The following is a 19113-nucleotide window of genomic DNA, read 5'->3' as shown; positions in this document are numbered from 1 at the left end:
TACAGCAGCCACATCGTACAGCAGCCACATCGTACAGCAGCCTCATCGCACAGCAGCCTCATCGCACAGCAGCCTCATCGTACAGCAGCTACATCGTACAGCAGCCACATCGTACAGCAGCCTCATCGTACAGCAGCCACATCGTACAGCAGCCACATCGTACAGCAGCCTCATCGTACAGCAGCCACATCGTACAGCAGCCTCATCGTACAGCAGCTACATCGTACAGCAGCCACATCGTACAGCAGCCACATCGTACAGCAGCCACATCGTACAGCAGCCTCATCGTACAGCAGCCACATCCTACAGCAGCCTCAGCCATCGCACAGCAGCTCATCGCAGCCACATCGTACAGCAGCCTCATCGTACAGCAGCTACATCGTACAGCAGCCTCATCGTACAGCAGCTACATCGTACAGCAGCCTCATCGTACAGCAGCTACATCGTACAGCAGCCTCATCGTACAGCAGCCACATCGCACAGCAGCCTCATCGTACAGCAGCCTACATCGCACAGCAGCTACATCGCACAGCAGCCACATCGCACAGCAGCCCCATCGTACAGCAGCCTCATCGTACAGCAGCCACATCGCACAGCAGCCTCATCGCACAGCAGCCTCATCGTACAGCAGCCACATCGTACAGCAGCCTCATCGTACAGCAGCCACATCACAGCAGCCACATCGCAGCAGCCACATCGCAGCAGCCACATCGTACAGCAGCCTCATCGCACAGCAGCCTCATCGTACAGCAGCCTCATCGTGCAGCAGCCCGATCGTACAGCAGCCACATCGCACAGCAGCCTCATCGTACAGCAGCCACATCGCACAGCAGCCACATCGCATTGCAGCAGCCACATCGTACAGCAGCCTCATCGTACAGCAGCCTCATCGTACAGCAGCCACATCGTACAGCAGCCTCATCGTACAGCAGCCACATCGTACAGCAGCCTCATCGTACAGCAGCCTCATCGTACAGCAGCCACATCGTACAGCAGCCTCATCGTACAGCAGCCACATCGTACAGCAGCCACATCGTACAGCAGCCACATCGTACAGCAGCTACATCGTACAGCAGCTACATCGTACAGCAGCCACATCGTACAGCAGCCACATCAGCTACATCGTACAGCAGCCACATCGTACAGCAGCTACATCGTACAGCAGCTACATCAGCTACATCGTACAGCAGCTACATCGTACAGCAGCCTCATCGTACAGCAGCCTCATCGCACAGCAGCCACATCGTACAGCAGCCACATCGTACAGCAGCCACATCGTACAGCAGCCACATCGTACAGCAGCCACATCGTACAGCAGCTACATCGTACAGCAGCAGCCTCATCGCACAGCAGCCTCATCGTACAGCAGCCTCATCGTACAGCAGCCACATCGTACAGCAGCTACATCGTACAGCAGCTACATCGTACAGCAGCTACATCGTACAGCAGCCACATCGTACAGCAGCCACATCGTACAGCAGCCTCATCGTACAGCAGCCACATCGTACAGCAGCCACATCGTACAGCAGCCACATCGTACAGCAGCCTCATCGTACAGCAGCCACATCGTACAGCAGCCTCATCGTACAGCAGCCACATCGTACAGCAGCCACATCGTACAGCAGCCACATCGTACAGCAGCCTCATCGTACAGCAGCCACATCGTACAGCAGCCACATCGTACAGCAGCCTCATCGTACAGCAGCTACATCGTACAGCAGCCTCATCGTACAGCAGCCTCATCGTACAGCAGCCACATCGTACAGCAGCCACATCGTACAGCAGCCACATCGTACAGCAGCCTCATCGTACAGCAGCCTCATCGTACAGCAGCCACATCGTACAGCAGCCTCATCGCACAGCAGCCACATCGTACAGCAGCCATCGCAGCAGCCATGCAGCAGCCATCGTACAGCAGCCACATCGGACAGCAGCCGCATCGTACAGCAGCCACATACATCGCACAGCAGCTACATCGTACAGCAGCCACATCGTACAGCAGCCACATCGCACAGCAGCCTCATCGTACAGCAGCCACATCGTACAGCAGCCACATCGTACAGCAGCCTCATCGTACAGCAGCCACATCGTACAGCAGCATCGTACAGCAGCCACATCGTACAGCAGCTACATCGTACAGCAGCCACATCGTACAGCAGCCACATCGTACAGCAGCCACATCGTACAGCAGCCACATCGTACAGCAGCCTCATCGTACAGCAGCCACATCGTACAGCAGCCACATCGTACAGCAGCCTCATCGTACAGCAGCCACATCGTACAGCAGCCACATCGTACAGCAGCCTCATCGTACAGCAGCCACATCGTACAGCAGCCACATCGTACAGCAGCCACATCGTACAGCAGCCTCGTTACAGCAGCCACATCGCACAGCAGCCTCATCGCAGCAGCCACATCGCACAGCAGCCTCATCGCACAGCAGCCTCATCGCACAGCAGCCACATCGTACAGCAGCCTTATCGCACAGCAGCCACATCGTACAGCAGCCTCATCGTACAGCAGCCTCATCGCACAGCAGCCACATCGTAGCAGCTACATCGCACAGCAGCCACATCGTACAGCAGCCACATCGTACAGCAGCCACATCGTACAGCAGCCTCATCGTACAGCAGCCACATCGTACAGCAGCCACATCGCACAGCAGCCTCATCGTACAGCAGCCACATCGTACAGCAGCCTCATCGTACAGCAGCCACATCGTACAGCAGCCTCATCGTACAGCAGCCACATCGTACAGCAGCCACATCGTACAGCAGCCACATCGTACAGCAGCCACATCGTACAGCAGCTACATCGTACAGCAGCCTCATCGTACAGCAGCCACATCGTACAGCAGCTACATCGTACAGCAGCCACATTGTACAGCAGCCTCATCGCAGCAGCCACATCGTACAGCAGCCACATCAGCTACATCGTACAGCAGCCACATCGTACAGCAGCCTCATCGTACAGCAGCCTCATCGTACAGCAGCCACATCGTACAGCAGCCACATCGTACAGCAGCTACATCGTACAGCAGCTACATCGTACAGCAGCCAGCAGCCATCGTGCAGCAGCCACATCGCATAGCAGCTACATCGCACAGCAGCGACATCGTACAGCAGCTACATCGCACAGCAGCTCACAGCAGCTACAGCAGCCACATCGTACAGCAGCTACATCGTACAGCAGCCACATCAGCTACATCGTACAGCAGCCACATCGTACAGCAGCTACATCGTACAGCAGCTACATCGTACAGCAGCTACATCGTACAGCAGCCATCGCAGCAGCCACAGCAGCCACATCGTACGGCAGCCACATCGTACAGCAGCCTCATCGTACAGCAGCCTCATCGTACAGCAGCCTCATCGCACAGCAGCCACATCGTACAGCAGCCTCATCGCACAGCAGCCACATCGTACAGCAGCCTCATCGTACAGCAGCCTCATCGTACAGCAGCCACATCGTACAGCAGCCACATCGTACAGCAGCCACATCGTACAGCAGCCTCATCGTACAGCAGCCACATCGTACAGCAGCCTCATCGTACAGCAGCCTCATCGTACAGCAGCCACATCGTACAGCAGCTACATCGCACAGCAGCTACATCGTACAGCAGTTACATCGTACAGCAGCCTCATCGTACAGCAGCCACATCGTACAGCAGCTCATCGCACAGCAGCCACATCGGCTACATCGCAGCAGCATCGTAGCACATGGCAGCTGCAGCCATCGTACAGCAGCCTCATCGTGCAGCAGCCACATCGCACAGCAGCTCATCGTACAGCAGCCATCGTACAGCAGCCTCATCGTAGCAGCCATCGTGCAGCAGCGTGTACGTGTCAGCTGGTGTGTAGCGTCATTGCAGCAGCCTTGGTGTAGCCGTGTGTGTAGCTGGTGTGTAGCTGGTGTGTAGCTGGTGTGTAGTTGGTGTGTAGCCGGTGTGTAGCCGGTGTGTAGCTGGTGTGTAGTTGGTGTGTAGTCAGTGTGTAGCTGGTGTGTAGTTGGTGTGTAGCTGGTGTGTAGTCGGTGTGTAGCTGGTGTGTAGCTGGTGTGTAGTGTAGCTGGTGTAGTGGTGGTGTGTGTGGTGTGTAGCCGTGTGTAGCTGGTGTGTAGGTGGTGTGTAGTTGTGTGGCTTGTGGCGGTGTGTAGCCGGTGTGTAGCTGGTGTGTAGCCGGTGTGTAGCCGGTGTGTAGTTGGTGTGTAGTTGGTGTGTAGCCGGTGTGTAGTTGGTGTGTAGTTGGTGTGTAGCCGGTGTGTAGCCGGTGTGTAGCCGGTGTGTAGCCGGTGTGTAGTTGGTGTGTAGTTGGTGTGTAGCCGGTGTGTAGCTGGTGTGTAGGTGTGTGTAGCTGTGTGTTGGTGTGTAGCTGGTGTGTAGTCGGTGTGTAGCTGGTGTGTAGCTGGTGTGTAGCTGGTGTGTAGCTGGTGTGTAGCTGGTGTGTAGTTGGTGTGTAGCTGGTGTGTAGTGGTGTGTAGCTGGTGTAGCTGGTGTGTAGCTGGTGTGTAGCTGGTGTAGTGGTGTGTGTGGTGTGTAGCCGGTGGTGTAGTTGGTGTGTAGCTGGTGTGTAGCTGGTGTGTAGTTGTGTAGCTGGTGTGTAGGTGTGTGTAGCTGGTGTGTAGCTGGTGTGTGGTTGGTGTGTAGCTGTGTGTAGCTGGTGTGGCTGGTGTGTAGCTGGTGTAGCTGGTGTGTAGCTGGTGTGTAGCTGGTGTGTGGCTGGTGTAGTTGGTGTGTAGCTGGTGTGTAGCTGGTGTAGCTGGTGTGTGGCTGGTGTGTAGCTGGTGTGTAGCTGGTGTAGCTGGTGTGTTGTGTGGCTGGCTGGTGTGTAGCTGGTGTGTAGCTGGTGTGTAGTTGGTGTGTAGCTGGTGTGTAGCTGGTGTGTAGCTGGTGTGTAGAATGGCTCCAGGAGACGTTCCCAGCGAGGTAAACACACGTAGCACAGCGGAGCGGCACGTTGTCGTTTACGGCTCGTTGGTTCGACGCTAAGCAGGACAGAGAGGCTGCTGGGAGATCTACACGTCCATTACGCTCGACCTTTGCTCCCTTCAGTCTGCAAAACCGTCACAAGGTCATGAGGTCGCGCCCGAGTGCTCCCCGGCTTGTGCTGGCTGGTGTTAGGTGATAATTTAAAGAGACGGCGTGCCGTTTAAACAGGCCGGTAGTCCAGAGATGTTAAAACACCGGATGTCATAACTCACCGTTAGCTTCTAGGGGAATGAAATGCCACAGAGAGCGACGCAGGCGGCTACGCACATGCAGCAAATACTTATTTTTCTATTTCATTTTCTGTTTTCGGAGAAGCTGCTAGCGACTTGATTCATGACTCTTGTGAGCTGCAAATGGATTCCTGCAGAGGTGGGTTTAAACTTCATGAGCCGGGCTCTTTTCCTCCACCAGCATGGGCGACAGTTGAGATGTTTCAGTGCGTATGTTTCCGGTGTTTTGCTCATTGAACCCGTCCGTACCTTCCGGGTCTCCGGCCGCTCCTCCTCCAGCCTGCAGAGGACGATGCTGGTCCTGGATGTGGGTCTGGTGGGTATTCTGGTGGGTATTCTGGTGGGTGTGGCCTCCCCCTCCGGGCTCCTCCACACGGGGATCTCTTGGGAGGAGAGCGGCCCGCCGGCCTCGTCCTCGTCGGAGGTCAGGTCGTGGTCACTGATGTTGTCCGTCATCTTGAGCAGCTTCTGCCTCAGCTGCTGCTCCTCTAAGTCCTCCTCCTCATACTGAGGAAGAGGAGAGGTGCTGCTTGGAGTGGGAGGAGCCTGGCCCGGCTGCAGGTACAGAGCATAGAATAAGTGGCTGGATTGCTTTGCACCTCTCTGGTGGCAACGCACAGCCGGGGCCCGTTAGCACACAGCACATGTCTGGCTGAGTCGGCACATATCACGTTAAAGTCCAGCGGATTAAGAAGAACGTGAGATGTCTCATGCGTCATGATCCGTGTCCTGTATGAGTCTTCTCTACCTGCTCCTTCTGTTGGAGGTCGCTGGTCTGACTGTTCTCAGATTCAAGTGTCTCTAAAACTAGAATAAATGAGTGAAGAATCGAGGCTCTGGGGATCCAGAGCTTAGTGAATGATTTCATGTCCACTGTGCACCCCATCTGAAGGCTTTCGGGAAAGTTTGGATGTATATGCCGTGTTAGAAAAGTACTCAGGCCACGTGAAAAATGTATTTCAGTTTGGGCCACGTGTCAAATTTGGATTTGGAGTCATAATTTTGAGTTTAAAGTAAAATATATGAGAATTAAAGAAATCTTAAAATAAATGAATAACTTTTCCGAATACAGGCCCAATTATGAGAATTCTCTCTCTTTCATAATTTTGAGAATTTGTTCATAATTCTGAGATTAAAGTCATCACTCTGACTCTTTACTCAAATAATCTCTTCTCGTGGGGCCATACGTGTCAACGCGAGATTTCTAAATGATCCATCTATTCAGTTTCACTGTGGTGCATGATGTCTCGCTAAAAGAGGTAAACACTAAACGTGGGCCTCCTCTGCAGTTGATGATCTCCTGATATTACGAGGCCTCTCGTTATAAATGATATTTGGAGCTTCATTATTTTTGCATTACATGGCGGAGCTAGTTAGCCAAAGTATTACAATACAGGATCATTCACATTCACTAGCGTTCAAAAGTTTGGGTTCACTTCGAAAAAAGAAAACACCATTTTAAATGTCCTTATTGTTAAAAGAAAAGCACTGTTTTTTTTCCAATGAAGATAACATTGAATAAATCAGAAATACGCTCCACATGGCATCACTCTGAGGAATCGGTTCCAGATGGCACCTTCACTTCTCTGTGTGCCGCCGGCTTATTGCCAGGCCGACACTCACAGCCACGACAGAACCAACACGGAAGTAATCTTGCTCAAGTGTATACCTCAGATATCACTCCACACTCCACACTCCTCACTCCTCACTCCTCACTCCTCACTCTTCTTCAACTAGCCCAGAGGACACAACCAATGGCTGCCCTGCGTGTTCAAACAGGCCGTGTTGTGGAAACGTGGCGGTCGCTCAAGGGTCACTCAAAGTCCGAGTGACGGTACTTGATCTGCATTAGGCCCCGCCCACTTTAATCAACAGCATCTGTGTGCGCCGCATAGACCCGTGAGTGAAGTGACCCCACGCGTCGCCCTGGAACATGTGCAGGGTTCATATTTCACGTGTAGTTTCACATGTTCGACATGTTTTTGCTACTTTCTACTCTTTTGTTCCGTCTGTAATGAGACCGACGAAAAAAAGACGAATCACAGCCCCCGTTGCTGTGGTTACGCACACACAAACATGTTCTCGCTAATTCCCGAAAGCCTCCTTGTGCAGCAGATGGGCCGAGGTATGAGAATGATTTACGGTGATTATTTGGCAGCTGCGATGTGATTTTGTGCGTAATGGGTTTACCTCATCGTGTGTTGAGGTGACCTTCAGCTCCAAGTGGCTCAGGATGCTCTCGATGGCGGACATGCGTCGGTTCTGGTCAGTGATCTGGAGAAAGTCAAATGACGTGACGGAGAAGGAAACGTTAGCGGGGCGGAGACGTAGAGGATCGACTGGGTTGGAGAAAGCAAATGGGAGAACTCAAGAACAGTCCCCACACGTGTATTAATAATCTCTTCCAAAACAAGATTTACAGGATGCTGTTGAAGCATCACCATATGATGCACATTTCACTCAAAGCAAACATCAGAGTCTGAGCTCTGAGCCAAATCCCCTCATCTCCAAATCGAATTCCCCTAAATGGCGAGCGTCCACTCTACAGTGACTTTGATGAAGCCGCCCAGATGCAGAGAGAGTAAATCTGGATTAAAGTCAAACTCCTTTGAAAAAGCCTCATAATGCTTCAATACCTTTTTTTTTATTCCACGGGGTCGACAAACAGTCGTATTCAAATCAGGAGAGACGTCTTTGATGTTAGAGGGACTTCTTTGTTTTACGGTTGTTAAAATCCTGCCTCTCAAATTACCTCATTCCTAGGATTCCCAAACCTCGACCGTATTCCCAAACGTCAGCACCTGTAACCTAATAACCTCGAACCATAACATCATCAGAGCAGGACGAGACTGGACGCGGTCTGCATTTTGTCCCTTTCGTTTCAGGTTCTGATAGAGCATGCATGGACGAGAGACGCCCAACGCAGGGACAGAAGATCACTCGACACTCATAAGTAGATCAAGCAAAATGATTTTTATGAAATATATCAAGTTACTTCATGTTATAAAATACCTTTGTTAGAAAAATTATGTTTATAGTTACAGGAAAAGTCATTAAATTATCAAATTGAACGTGCTATGTGTTTGCATCGTTAAAATATCCACGTTTAATTATTTATTCTTTATATTGATTAATTAATATTCTTCTAATGTTAATACGAATATGTATCACTGGCTTTTATTTTGACTTTCATTTTAAGCACTTCCGTTCTGTCGTTTTTGGTTTCAGACGGCAGAAACGAAATACGGAGGTGGTATTCCGTTTTTCCGTTTTTGGTTTCAGACGGAAAACGAAAAAACCACGTGATTTCCGTATTCCGTATTTGGAATGAAACAACAACAAAAACGAACAAAACGTACACAGACCCATTATACATATTGTAGCGACCCTGTGAAGTGGCTGTCAATCAGTGTGGTACCGTGCATGCTGGTCGAGGGGGCGTGCCTGTGATTGGCGGAGTAGAGGGGAGGCGGGGTTAACCTGTCGGAAAACGGGAGTTAAGGGTGGTTGACGGGAACCGTTGTTGTTGACGTTCGAGCTGCTAAACTGAGAGGAGCACGCTGTCTGTGTTGGTGGATGCCCAATAAAGGGAGGATTAATAACGTCGTCCCGTCTCCGTGTCATCAGTGCCATAACGTCCGAGACGTTACAATATCATGGTATATAAGTGTAATAGATTATGAAGTGAAACGTAGTAGTAGCAAAACAATATTAAATATAGTACAGCAGTAACGTACAGCACTATCTTATTGCATATTGTAAGTAAGTGTCTACAAAAAGACACTAATTATATATATATATAAATTATATATCTGTGTATCTAGCTAGCTATTTTAGCTATCTATCTAGCTAAACCGCAGCTCCTCCATTCTGTAATCATGAAAGTGATTTCTTCCGCTGTCCGGGCACTTTAATGGAGCTTGTCACTGAGTCGTCGCAGACTCGTCACTGCGCAGACATGCCGCAGACGCGCCTGGCCGACCCTCCGTCTGCTGGCACTTTTTGACTAGCTGTGGCACCTTTTAACTAGTAGTGGCACTTTTTGACTAGCTGCGGCATCTGCTGGCAAGTGCTGGCAAGTGCCACTGAGTGCCAGTGCTTAAACTTTAGACTAACAGTGGCATCTCCTCAAAGTAGAATTTCATGGAGGTATAACAGTATGACATGGTAAAATTTTATTTTTATTTTTTTATAATTAAATTGTTGAGTGTTGCTGCCGGCGACTCGTCGCAAACACGCCGCTGAGTTGTCGCTGAGTACTGGCACCGAGCGGCACTTGCCACAGACTTGTCACTGACTTGCCACCGAGTTGTCGGTGCCAGTGATTGCACTCGCCCTCTCTCCATCTTACAGTGTGTCTGCATTTCAAGGCATGGAGGACGTCAGCGTGGGCCGTTTGTATGTGACGCTGTCGTGTTGTTACTTACTTTCATCTCAGTGAATTAAGGCTTCATTGAGCTGATCGTTCTAACAGTGGAGAGACTAACAGATGTCTAAGGGCGCGATCACACCGGACGCGGCTCTCAAAAACACGTCGCTAGCAACACCGTTGATTCCCTACGGTACGGCCTTTCAGACGCGCCTTTTAAATGCAACGCGGCACGTTATTTTCTAGCGTTTTTCAGGCGCGCTTAAAAGTTAAAATATTCTCAATTTTAATAGCGAGATGCAGAGGCGCACCGCTCATCAATGTTACACTCTGCCAAGGCGGCCAATGGGATCAAGCAGGAGGCCCAAGGCAGCCAATGGGATCAAGCAGGAGGCCCAAGGCAGCCAATGGGATCAAGCAGGAGGCCCAAGGCAGCCAATGGGATCAAGCAGGAGGCCCAAGGCAGCCAATAGGATTCAAGCAGGAGGCCCAAGGCAGCCAATGGGATCAAGCAGGAGGCCCAAGGCAGCCAATAGGATCAAGCAGGAGGCCCAAGGCAGCCAATAGGATTCAAGCAGGAGGCCCAAGGCAGCCAATCGGATCAAGCAGGAGGCCCAAGGCAGCCAATGGGATCAAGCAGGAGGCCCAAGGCAGCCAATGGGATCAAGCAGGAGGCCCAAGGCAGCCAATAGGATCAAGCAGGAGGCCCAAGGCAGCCAATGGGATCAAGCAGGAGGCCCAAGGCAGCCAATAGGATCAAGCAGGAGGCCCAAGGCAGCCAATGGGATCAAGCAGGAGGCCCAAGGCAGCCAATAGGATCAAGCAGGAGGCCCAAGGCAGCCAATGGGATCAAGCAGGAGGCCCAAGGCAGCCAATAGGATCAAGCAGGAGGCCCAAGGCAGCCAATAGGATCAAGCAGGAGGCCCAAGGCAGCCAATAGGATCAAGCAGGAGGCTTTCCTTCCTGTTTTCCCGACGAGAACCTCATATCAGCGGTATTTAATTACGAAGAGCTTTAATTCTAAATGTAAACACGACTCCGGCTGACTCCTGCTCGGTCGGAAGTGCAACTGAAAGCGTGGTATTCGCCGTACTCTTTCCTTTCTTTTTAAAAAAATATCGTGAACCCCAAAATCAACGGTTGGTTGCGCACGCAGCTCCGCTCCACAGGCTCGCTGCTTTGCGTCATTCTCCACCTCGTGCGTGGACTCTGCATGGGATCGTCGTCAAAAATGTGAGCGCAGCATCCGCCTGCTGTCAGAGAGGAACTAGGGATTGTTGTAATTTTCTGTTCAGGCGAAGAAATATTTATTTTGATTTCATTTATGTTTCACTCAGACTGTCACTGACACACACGATGCATCCTGGGAAACTAGGCGTACATTTACCATCAGCAGTGATTGGAAATAAAAAAGGAGTCAAATTCCCCTGAACCGTCTCCGGTCTGAATCCAATCAAAGGCGCGTGGAGCCGGCCGCCGGGCGCACGAGGACACATGCCGCCTCGCCGCTTTCTGACCGCTTTCTGACCGCAGTGCGAACGCCAGCTCCACTGATGCTCCTCCAACACATAAACAGACACTGATGTAACGTACTTAATCCCCGTCTGATGTAGCAGCTGTCGGCCCCGAGTCAACTCCATCGAGTGGAGCGTCGAGGCTCAAAGTGTTAGAAAGACTCGCAGCGCGAGACGGAGAGCAGCACCCGGCTAGTTTTGTGTCTTTCATAAATGTGACTCCAACATTCATTATCGTAGATCTCGTTTACGTTTTCTGCCAAACATATTTCTCACCACGCAAACTGGGCACGATTAGACGATAGTTTTTTACGGGTTTGGCTTATAGCCTCATCTTTCTGTTTATTGCTCATTTTAACAATGAAAAATCTGCTTTGTGACTCGCCGTGTGGCGGAGCGATACCATGTGGTCAAATGTAGCAGATTCATTTCTCACATTGTTCCGACTCGTCCTGGACATTTGGTCTGGGGAAGCAACAATGTGAGAAATAAAACGAGATAGCCAAGTTTTAGCTCGACTCTCGTGCGGAGGTGGTAATATTTAAAACATGTCCAGCATGTCAAATCATTATTAGAAGCAAAGTACATTATTATTGGTTGTCATGCATTTTGAACTACAAAGACTTAAACTGTGCCAAAGGAAAATTTCCCTTCTCTGAGTCTCTAGTACTCCTGTCTGTCTCTCCTCTAATCTCTCAGTTTGTACCAATCTGATTCCTTTCCTCGCCTCCTCTCCTTGCGTCTTCCCTCCCTCCCACTCTTCTCTATACTCAAGATGCAGTTTAGGATATAAGAAATCCTGCGAGATGGCACCAGGTCACAGGCAAGAGGACATAGGAGATAAGGAGCTGAGGAGATGAGGAGATGAGGAGACACAACGTGAGAGGATCCTTGGTCTTCCCTCCTCTCTCCTGGACCAGTCGACTCACACACCTGCCTCCCACCAGCTCATCTAGCTGCAGTTTCATCTTCATCCCAGTAATACAATAACTATTTCACCTACACCACTCTGGTCTGTGTCCGGCCTCTACACGCAGAACAATAATGGTTCTTATGGTTCTTTAAAAGGCTTTGTGGTTCTACGAAGAACCATCACCTGCTGAAGAACCATTTTTTTCGTTTGAGAAACCTTTATAGGTTCTTTGAAGAACTATTTAAGGACACGGTTCCTTAGAGAACCCTGGTTTGAAAGGTTCTTTGTGGAATCAGAAATGGTTCTTCTATGGCATCACTCTGAAGAACCATTTTTAGTTCCAGAATGCACCTCCATTGTTCTGTGTGTGTGTCAATAAGCACAGCATGGGTTCTGGTCCGATAACAGGTGATAAGCAGGTAATCCCTGCTGTTGGTTTGCATTGTTACAAACAGCTAATAAACCTTCTTCATAAACGATTCACAAGCTGAATGTAGGCAACGCTTTGATGAATACATTGCTCCGCCAGGGAATAGAGACCTGCGGTGGGGGGTTGGCTGAGGTCAGGCTCTCCTGGGAGGTGTGGCTGCGGGGGCCCAGGTGGGACCGGGAGAGACGGCAGGGCTCGTCCTCCTCCGAGTCCTCCGGGCCGGGCGGGTCGCTGCTGCCGCTGCCCTGGGGGCACCGAGCGCTCCCACTGCCGCCGGAGGAGCAGCTGAGCCGGGAGGCGGAGCGAGACGGAGCGGCGTGGCCGTCCGGGTACGTGAGGTCATCTGGGAGAAACACGAGGGTTTCATCAGGGAATGGAATTAGCAATACGCTTCCACATTTTCTCTCACAGTTTTTTTTTCTTCAGCTAAAAAACCTCCGCTCGCTGCTTTCTGATTGGTCACTATGTTATATCAGTCACATGACCAACCGGTCCCGGGGCTGTGCTGATGGTGAACAGTTCAGTCCATCACTTTGCATCTGAACTAACAGATCGGATGTCACAGGCCAAGGGTCTTTATTTTAAAGCTGGTTGATTGTATACGGGGAAAAAATTGCAGAAATTTAAAGCTGAAATAAAATACACACATTAATGACATGGAAAGAGGAAACATGTCATGTTTAGAGATGCAAGTCGCGGTTCTCGACCAACGTTTTCAAGAGTTACAGAGCTCTGAAAAAGCCAGTTGGACTTTTTATCTCTCCCTATTTCCCCTTAAATATTGAATGTGAGTTAACATTGCTCTTGGCACTGCGTGGCCTCTGGTGACCCGGGGGGGGGGGGGGGGGTCCGGTCGGTCCTGACCTTGCTGTGGAGTCATTCCCAGGTCCAGGCCTTTGCGTTGCTCCTTGAACATCCTTTGGAAACCAGAGGCCACATCGGCCTCAGTGAGCATGGACTCCCTCTCAACGACGTCCATGTCCTCGATGTCTCGGGGGACGGCCGCCTACGGACGAGGATGGAGTGGTCAGAGCTCATTTTGAAATAACAACAATAAGTGGGAAGTTCCCAAATGTCCTGTATTGTTATCCTACATCCTACATTCCTCGTAGTAGATTTTACATTCATTTTCTTGTAGTTACAATGTAGTTACACAACGATAATAGAGTACAAATCTATCGATTTGTATATAGTTACAACTGAGGGGACCAAGCTCTTCATGTGGTCTTGTACTGTTGTTGGTTTGGTGCGTGGATGTTTGGTTTGGTGGTCATGGCCAATGATGCAATAACTTTCTCAGTTCATGGGGTTCATTTTCAAATGTAAACTGCTCTGAAGAGTCTGTTTCCCAAATGATCTAACTACGACTTGGTTTCTTTCCACTTGAGTCTACATTTGGCATTTGGTTAAAGTCTTCTGTTAACGAGCTGCCAGCAGAACAGGAGAAGTCCAAGCGGACAAAGGGGCTCTTGTATGAAGGTGTTGCAGATGAGTTTGGGGGAAGCTGGTTCTGGGCTCGTCCAGCTTCTACCTGATTGGGCCGTCCTCTCGATTCCATCAAGAAGTCGCCGCCCAGCTCGAAATCAAAGGGGTCGACGGTTAACCGCCTTTTGGTCTTTTTCATCTTCGGAAAGCAGAAAAGGGAAAACACCGTCACCAAAAGAGAAGAGAGAGTAGGAAGTGGAGAAGGGAGAACAATTATCCAGAGGAAAAAGTGTCGCCTCGAGGAGGGGAAGGATTTAGAAATCTTCACGGCTGGAAAAAACCAAACACTTCTCACATTAAGATGACCAAAAGAAAGTAGCAATGCAGAGTTATAAGGTAGGGACACCTGGCCGTAGTGCATATGCACACAAACACACACACGTCGTATAGTCACATAATCATATACAAATGTTACCAAAAAGATGCATTATTCATAGTTTGACTAATTTAAAAGTGTAAGTGAAGTAAACATATCCTGTTATTACAGATCGCTCAAGACTATTTGACAGAAGAAAAAATAGACTTTTTGAGGGCGAATGGCGCTCGTTCTAGTTGATATAACCCCAATGCCCTATGGAACCACTTTATTATGTATGTATTTATTTTTGTTCCTCTGTGTGGCGACTAAAAAAAGGAAAAACTCCAGAAGGAAGATAAACAACACGCCGGAGTCCTTCGGGACTCCTCTAATCATCCAGATAAAAATTGATTCGGGTCAAAATGACCCTAAGGCAACACAAGGGTTAAAGAAATATCCTGTGCTTTTATTTTGAAGGTTTCAAATTAAATAGATTTATGTGAGAATATTAGAGACATCTTCATGTGTACAATATTTCTACACTTAAATAAACAATAATCAAATGCGAAGAGAGTTATATAACAATACATTTGAGTAGTTTATACGTTTACATGTTACAACCTTTGAGGGTGGCCATGATGCTGATGAGGCCCACGGTGGAGATGAGTTTGACAGCCCGACCCTACATTGTCTTCTCATGATTTGTTGTTGTTTCTTTAAAAAGGGGTTTCACTTCCAGGCGTGTATAAATGAGCATGAGGCCTTTTCATTAGTTTAATCTTATCTGAGTAACAGAGACAAGAGACAACTTTGATTCAGAGACTTCATTCCTTCTTTCCCGATTGACAGAACATCTTCCATCACACCGGGTACACACAATATAGTATTTTGGGGATAAAGAAAAGGCTCAGCACTTACTGAAATGTAATGTTACACGAGAGGCACACATTGGGGCCGGGAGAACGTCTCCTATGCGATTTGGACCCACCATGTAGAACCTACATGTAGATGCACTGTAACACGTCTGAGTGGGTGAAAAGGTTTGACAGGAGTCAATGATGGGCTTCAACAGGCGGTAGTACTCTATTTGGACCAGTAGGGGGCACTGAGTGTAATCCAACAGGGCCAGCAGAAAGCACCGTCTGACCTTGTTGTGGTCAACATGTAAACTTTTCTTCTTCTTCTCCTCCTCAGCAGCGGCTGCAGAGAGTGAACAAAGCTCGGCTCCCTCATTACACAGAGACTGTGGTGTACGCAATAGTCCTGTTGGTTTTAATGACGAATTCCAGAGGATTCAGAGGCTCTTTTCTTGTTTTACAACCTGGACTTGAACCAGAGGCTCTTTCCACTCTGCTCCGACTCATACGACGTCCTGGCAATTACCCACAATGCAACGCTGCCGGCGCCTAATGCTGGTTTGCACACGGTGTCGAGGCGTCCCAGCTGTTTGGGCTGAGGCCCAGATCACATTGATAAGCCGTCTAGGAAATACCCCCCCCCCCCCCACGCTTCTCCACACAGGAAGGAGCCGTCAGCGTGACAAAGATCAGGCTGAACACGGGAGGCCCAACAAACATGTGCACGCTCAACGCCGACTCAAACCTGATTAGAATCGTCTGTTTTCCTCTCTGATACATTTATTATTTCATTCTGAATTTAGGAAAAAACAAGGAGAGACAGCTCTCAAACCCTGCCAGACCCCCCCCCCCCTTCCCCACTACGATAGCTGACATCTCTACTTGTAAAAAGACTTATTTAAATATTATATATTCATTTTTCATGATATGTACTTTTTGAAACATTAATTTAATGTAACTACAGTAACTGCAGGCTAACAATATGAGAATTATTATGAGCATCAGCGTCTCGTACTTTCCGTTTATCATTTTAGTTTTTCTGGGCTTCCTTTCCCCGTTTCCATGGTTACCTGTAAAGTAACTACTGTTTTGCATTCACGTCCATACAAATAAATAGTCAAAAGAAGTACGTGTCGTGGAGATGGGGGGAGCAGTTCTCCAGATGGTGACATATTGTTGTTTTTGCACTTTGGTTTTTGTTGAGATTAAACAAGTGAAATACGAGTAGATGTGTCCGTTTGAGGTGCTGACAGGTCAGCGCTGCTCCCTTTGGCTGAGCCAGGCCAGCTGCTGCTCTCCTCTTGCTCATATTTATGCTAACCGTCAGGCTTCAGTCTGGGACTTATTGAACAGACACAACGGAGGGATCTACGGGGTCAGATCAGTCTCACAAATGCTGAACACACAGATTCACAAGTTGGTTGGAAATGAGGGCGACATCTGATTGGCTACAGAGAGGTCCGTGTTGAAAGAAACGCATTTGTGAATCGAGCCTCGGCAGAGGAGTCTCAACAACCCACAAACAAATCGTAATTTATTTATGTGCATTGTAATGTATTAGTCAATCGTTCTGCGTACATTTGAGAATCTTTGTGTTTGCATTTGTGAGTCTCTCTGTGTGCATTTGCACGTATTGAGACTGATCTGACCCCGTATATAACTCCTCGTGTTCCTCAAAAGTTTGAAGTGTTCCTTGAATGTTCAATGTGAAGTATGACGGGAGTTTCACGTTATATTGCCACTGCTTTTTTCCACCTTTACTTGCCAGACATATTATTGTGTTTTGCTTGATTTCCTCCCTCCATAAGAATAAAGAAAGATATACAAAAGGGGAACGCGTGAGCTGTGAGCATCAAATCAACAGAACTGAAGGGAATCCGGTTTTGTGTCGAGGTCTCAAGGTGAATCAGCAGAGAGAAGAACATCTTTTCAACTGTACCTGGAATAAACACAGATTAGCACTTCAGTGGCATTTACTCATGGTATAATTTATAGTCGTATTACTTGTGGTATTACTTTTAGTAGTATTACTTGTGTTATTACTTGTGGTATTACTTAGTGTTAATTATAGTATTATTTCTGGTATTACTCATGGTATTACGTATATTATTATTTATGGTATTACTCATAGTATTACTCGTGGTATTACTCGTGGTATTACTTGTGGTATTACTCGTGGTATTACTTGTGGTATTACTCGTGGTATTACTCGTGGTATTACTCGTGGTATTACTTGTGGTATTACTTGGTATTACTTGTGGTATTACTTGTGGTATTACTCGTGGTATTACTTGTGGTATTACTTGTGGTATTACTCGTGGTATTACTCGTGGTATTACTTGTGGTATTACTCGTGGTATTACTTGTGGTATTACTCGTGGTATTACTTGTGGTATTACTCGTGGTATTACTTGAAGTATTACTCGTGGTATTACTTGTAGTATTACTCGTGGTATTACTCGTGGTATTACTTGTAGTATTACTCGTGGTATTACTTGTGGTATTACTCGTGGTATTACTCGAAGTATTACTTGTGGTATTACTCGTGGTATTACTTGTGGTATTACTCATGGTATTACTCGTGGTATTACTTGTGGTATTACTCGTGGTGTTACTTATGGTATTATGATATTTTTGTAGTTTGGATAAAAGCCTCAGCTAAATGACATGTGATGTGATGTAAATGACATGTGATGTAATCTAAATGACATGTGATGTCATGTAATGCCATGTGATGTGTTGTGATGTAAAGAAGCACCAGAACTACCCGTGTTCTGGTGAGTCCACATTGGTATCTGTTTATGAAACATATCACTGGAAAGCTTTCGACTCGCCACAAACTCCCTGAAACAGAAGCGCCTACGAACAGCTGCAAGACGTCCGTCAGGGTGACGTTCAGGACGAGCAGACCCAGTACCGTACGGGGGAAAGCCCGGTGAAAAGAAGCATAGCAGTTCATAACCGAGTGGCCGTACCGCCTTGTCGTGTTTTGAGTCCGCCGCGTCCAGACTGTGCTCCTCGTACCCATCTGCTGATACAGAAGGCGGACATGTTAGTGTTAAGCTTTTTTAGAAATAACTAGAGGTCAACATAAAATAAACAATACAGAAAGATTGATGATAAGGAATGCAGTGCACTTATAACTTCATCTGGCATTTCTTTTATGCGCATGTATTTATGAGCAAAGCTGAGTCACATTATGAAGACCAGGCTCACCACCCTGAGGAAAGAATGACATCTTTCAGACCAGCTAAATCTAAATCTTAACCAAATTACTTAGGCTTTAAAGCAAGATGAAAACTGTTCTCTGTGCAGCAAACCAAATCCCCTTTTTATTTCCATCTTACGGAGCAAGTACAGCAAAGGGAGCCAAGAGGAGGGCACGCTGTGTTTTTAATCCACTTTTACCAGAGTGTTTATGAGCATTTCTACACAACAGTTCCCTCTTTGGTACAAGCAGAGAGAGAGAGAGAGGGGGGGGGGGGAGAGGGTAAGAGAGAGATAGACAGAGAGAGAGAGTTTGTTTTTTTAAATTTTTGAAAAAACTCTTTATTTCCATTTCTAGACTGTAAACAATTTCTTTTAAATGAAGTGTTTAGAAAAAGTTTGTTTAAAATAAAAAAAACAATAAAATTCAAAGTAAACATGCTTTATCTAATAAAAAGTGGTGTGAGCATCAGCTCCTCCTCCACAACCGAACAAACAATACCGTTAAAACACCACCGTTGTTTAAAAGCTTCCAAGTCTCCAATGTCCTTATAAAACCTGAACTCCAGCCAGAGTCTGGCCCTGATGTTGCAGAGCCACATTGAACGTGTTTACATGCATTCGAATAACTGGTTTAGTCGGACTGAAATCGAATTATCTGTTTCATGTAAACACCTTTGTTCGACTATGTGCGGTCCGACTACGATCCGATTAACACCCCTGGATAACTCGATCCGATCCGGTTGATAATTCGACTATCGCGGCATGTAACGGTGAATTGGATTAGGAACTGGACTTTGCGTCTTTGCGCATGCTTGAGATC

The 19113-nt window shown here is 48.1% G+C and overlaps 1 protein-coding gene across 1 annotated transcript in view; it reads right to left on the bottom strand.

Moving 5' to 3' along the window:
* Nucleotides 1-19113, bottom strand: part of mlphb (melanophilin b) — a 51041-nt gene that overhangs the window by 2629 nt on the left and 29299 nt on the right. Inside the window, exons 6-11 of the mRNA XM_056426726.1 lie at nt 18059-18111; nt 13975-14067; nt 13308-13449; nt 12554-12786; nt 7408-7491; nt 5467-5772 (exon numbers count right to left, since the gene is read on the bottom strand). Of these exons, the coding sequence (XP_056282701.1) occupies nt 5467-5772; nt 7408-7491; nt 12554-12786; nt 13308-13449; nt 13975-14067; nt 18059-18111 (911 nt within the window). The remainder of the gene's footprint in view (nt 1-5466; nt 5773-7407; nt 7492-12553; nt 12787-13307; nt 13450-13974; nt 14068-18058; nt 18112-19113) is intronic.

Source organism: Pseudoliparis swirei, chromosome 2 (assembly GCF_029220125.1).
Source record: "Pseudoliparis swirei isolate HS2019 ecotype Mariana Trench chromosome 2, NWPU_hadal_v1, whole genome shotgun sequence".
Classification (NCBI taxonomy): domain Eukaryota; kingdom Metazoa; phylum Chordata; class Actinopteri; order Perciformes; family Liparidae; genus Pseudoliparis; species Pseudoliparis swirei.
The sequence above is the reverse complement of the archived record's forward strand: the minus strand, read 5'-3'. Positions and strand labels throughout refer to the sequence as shown.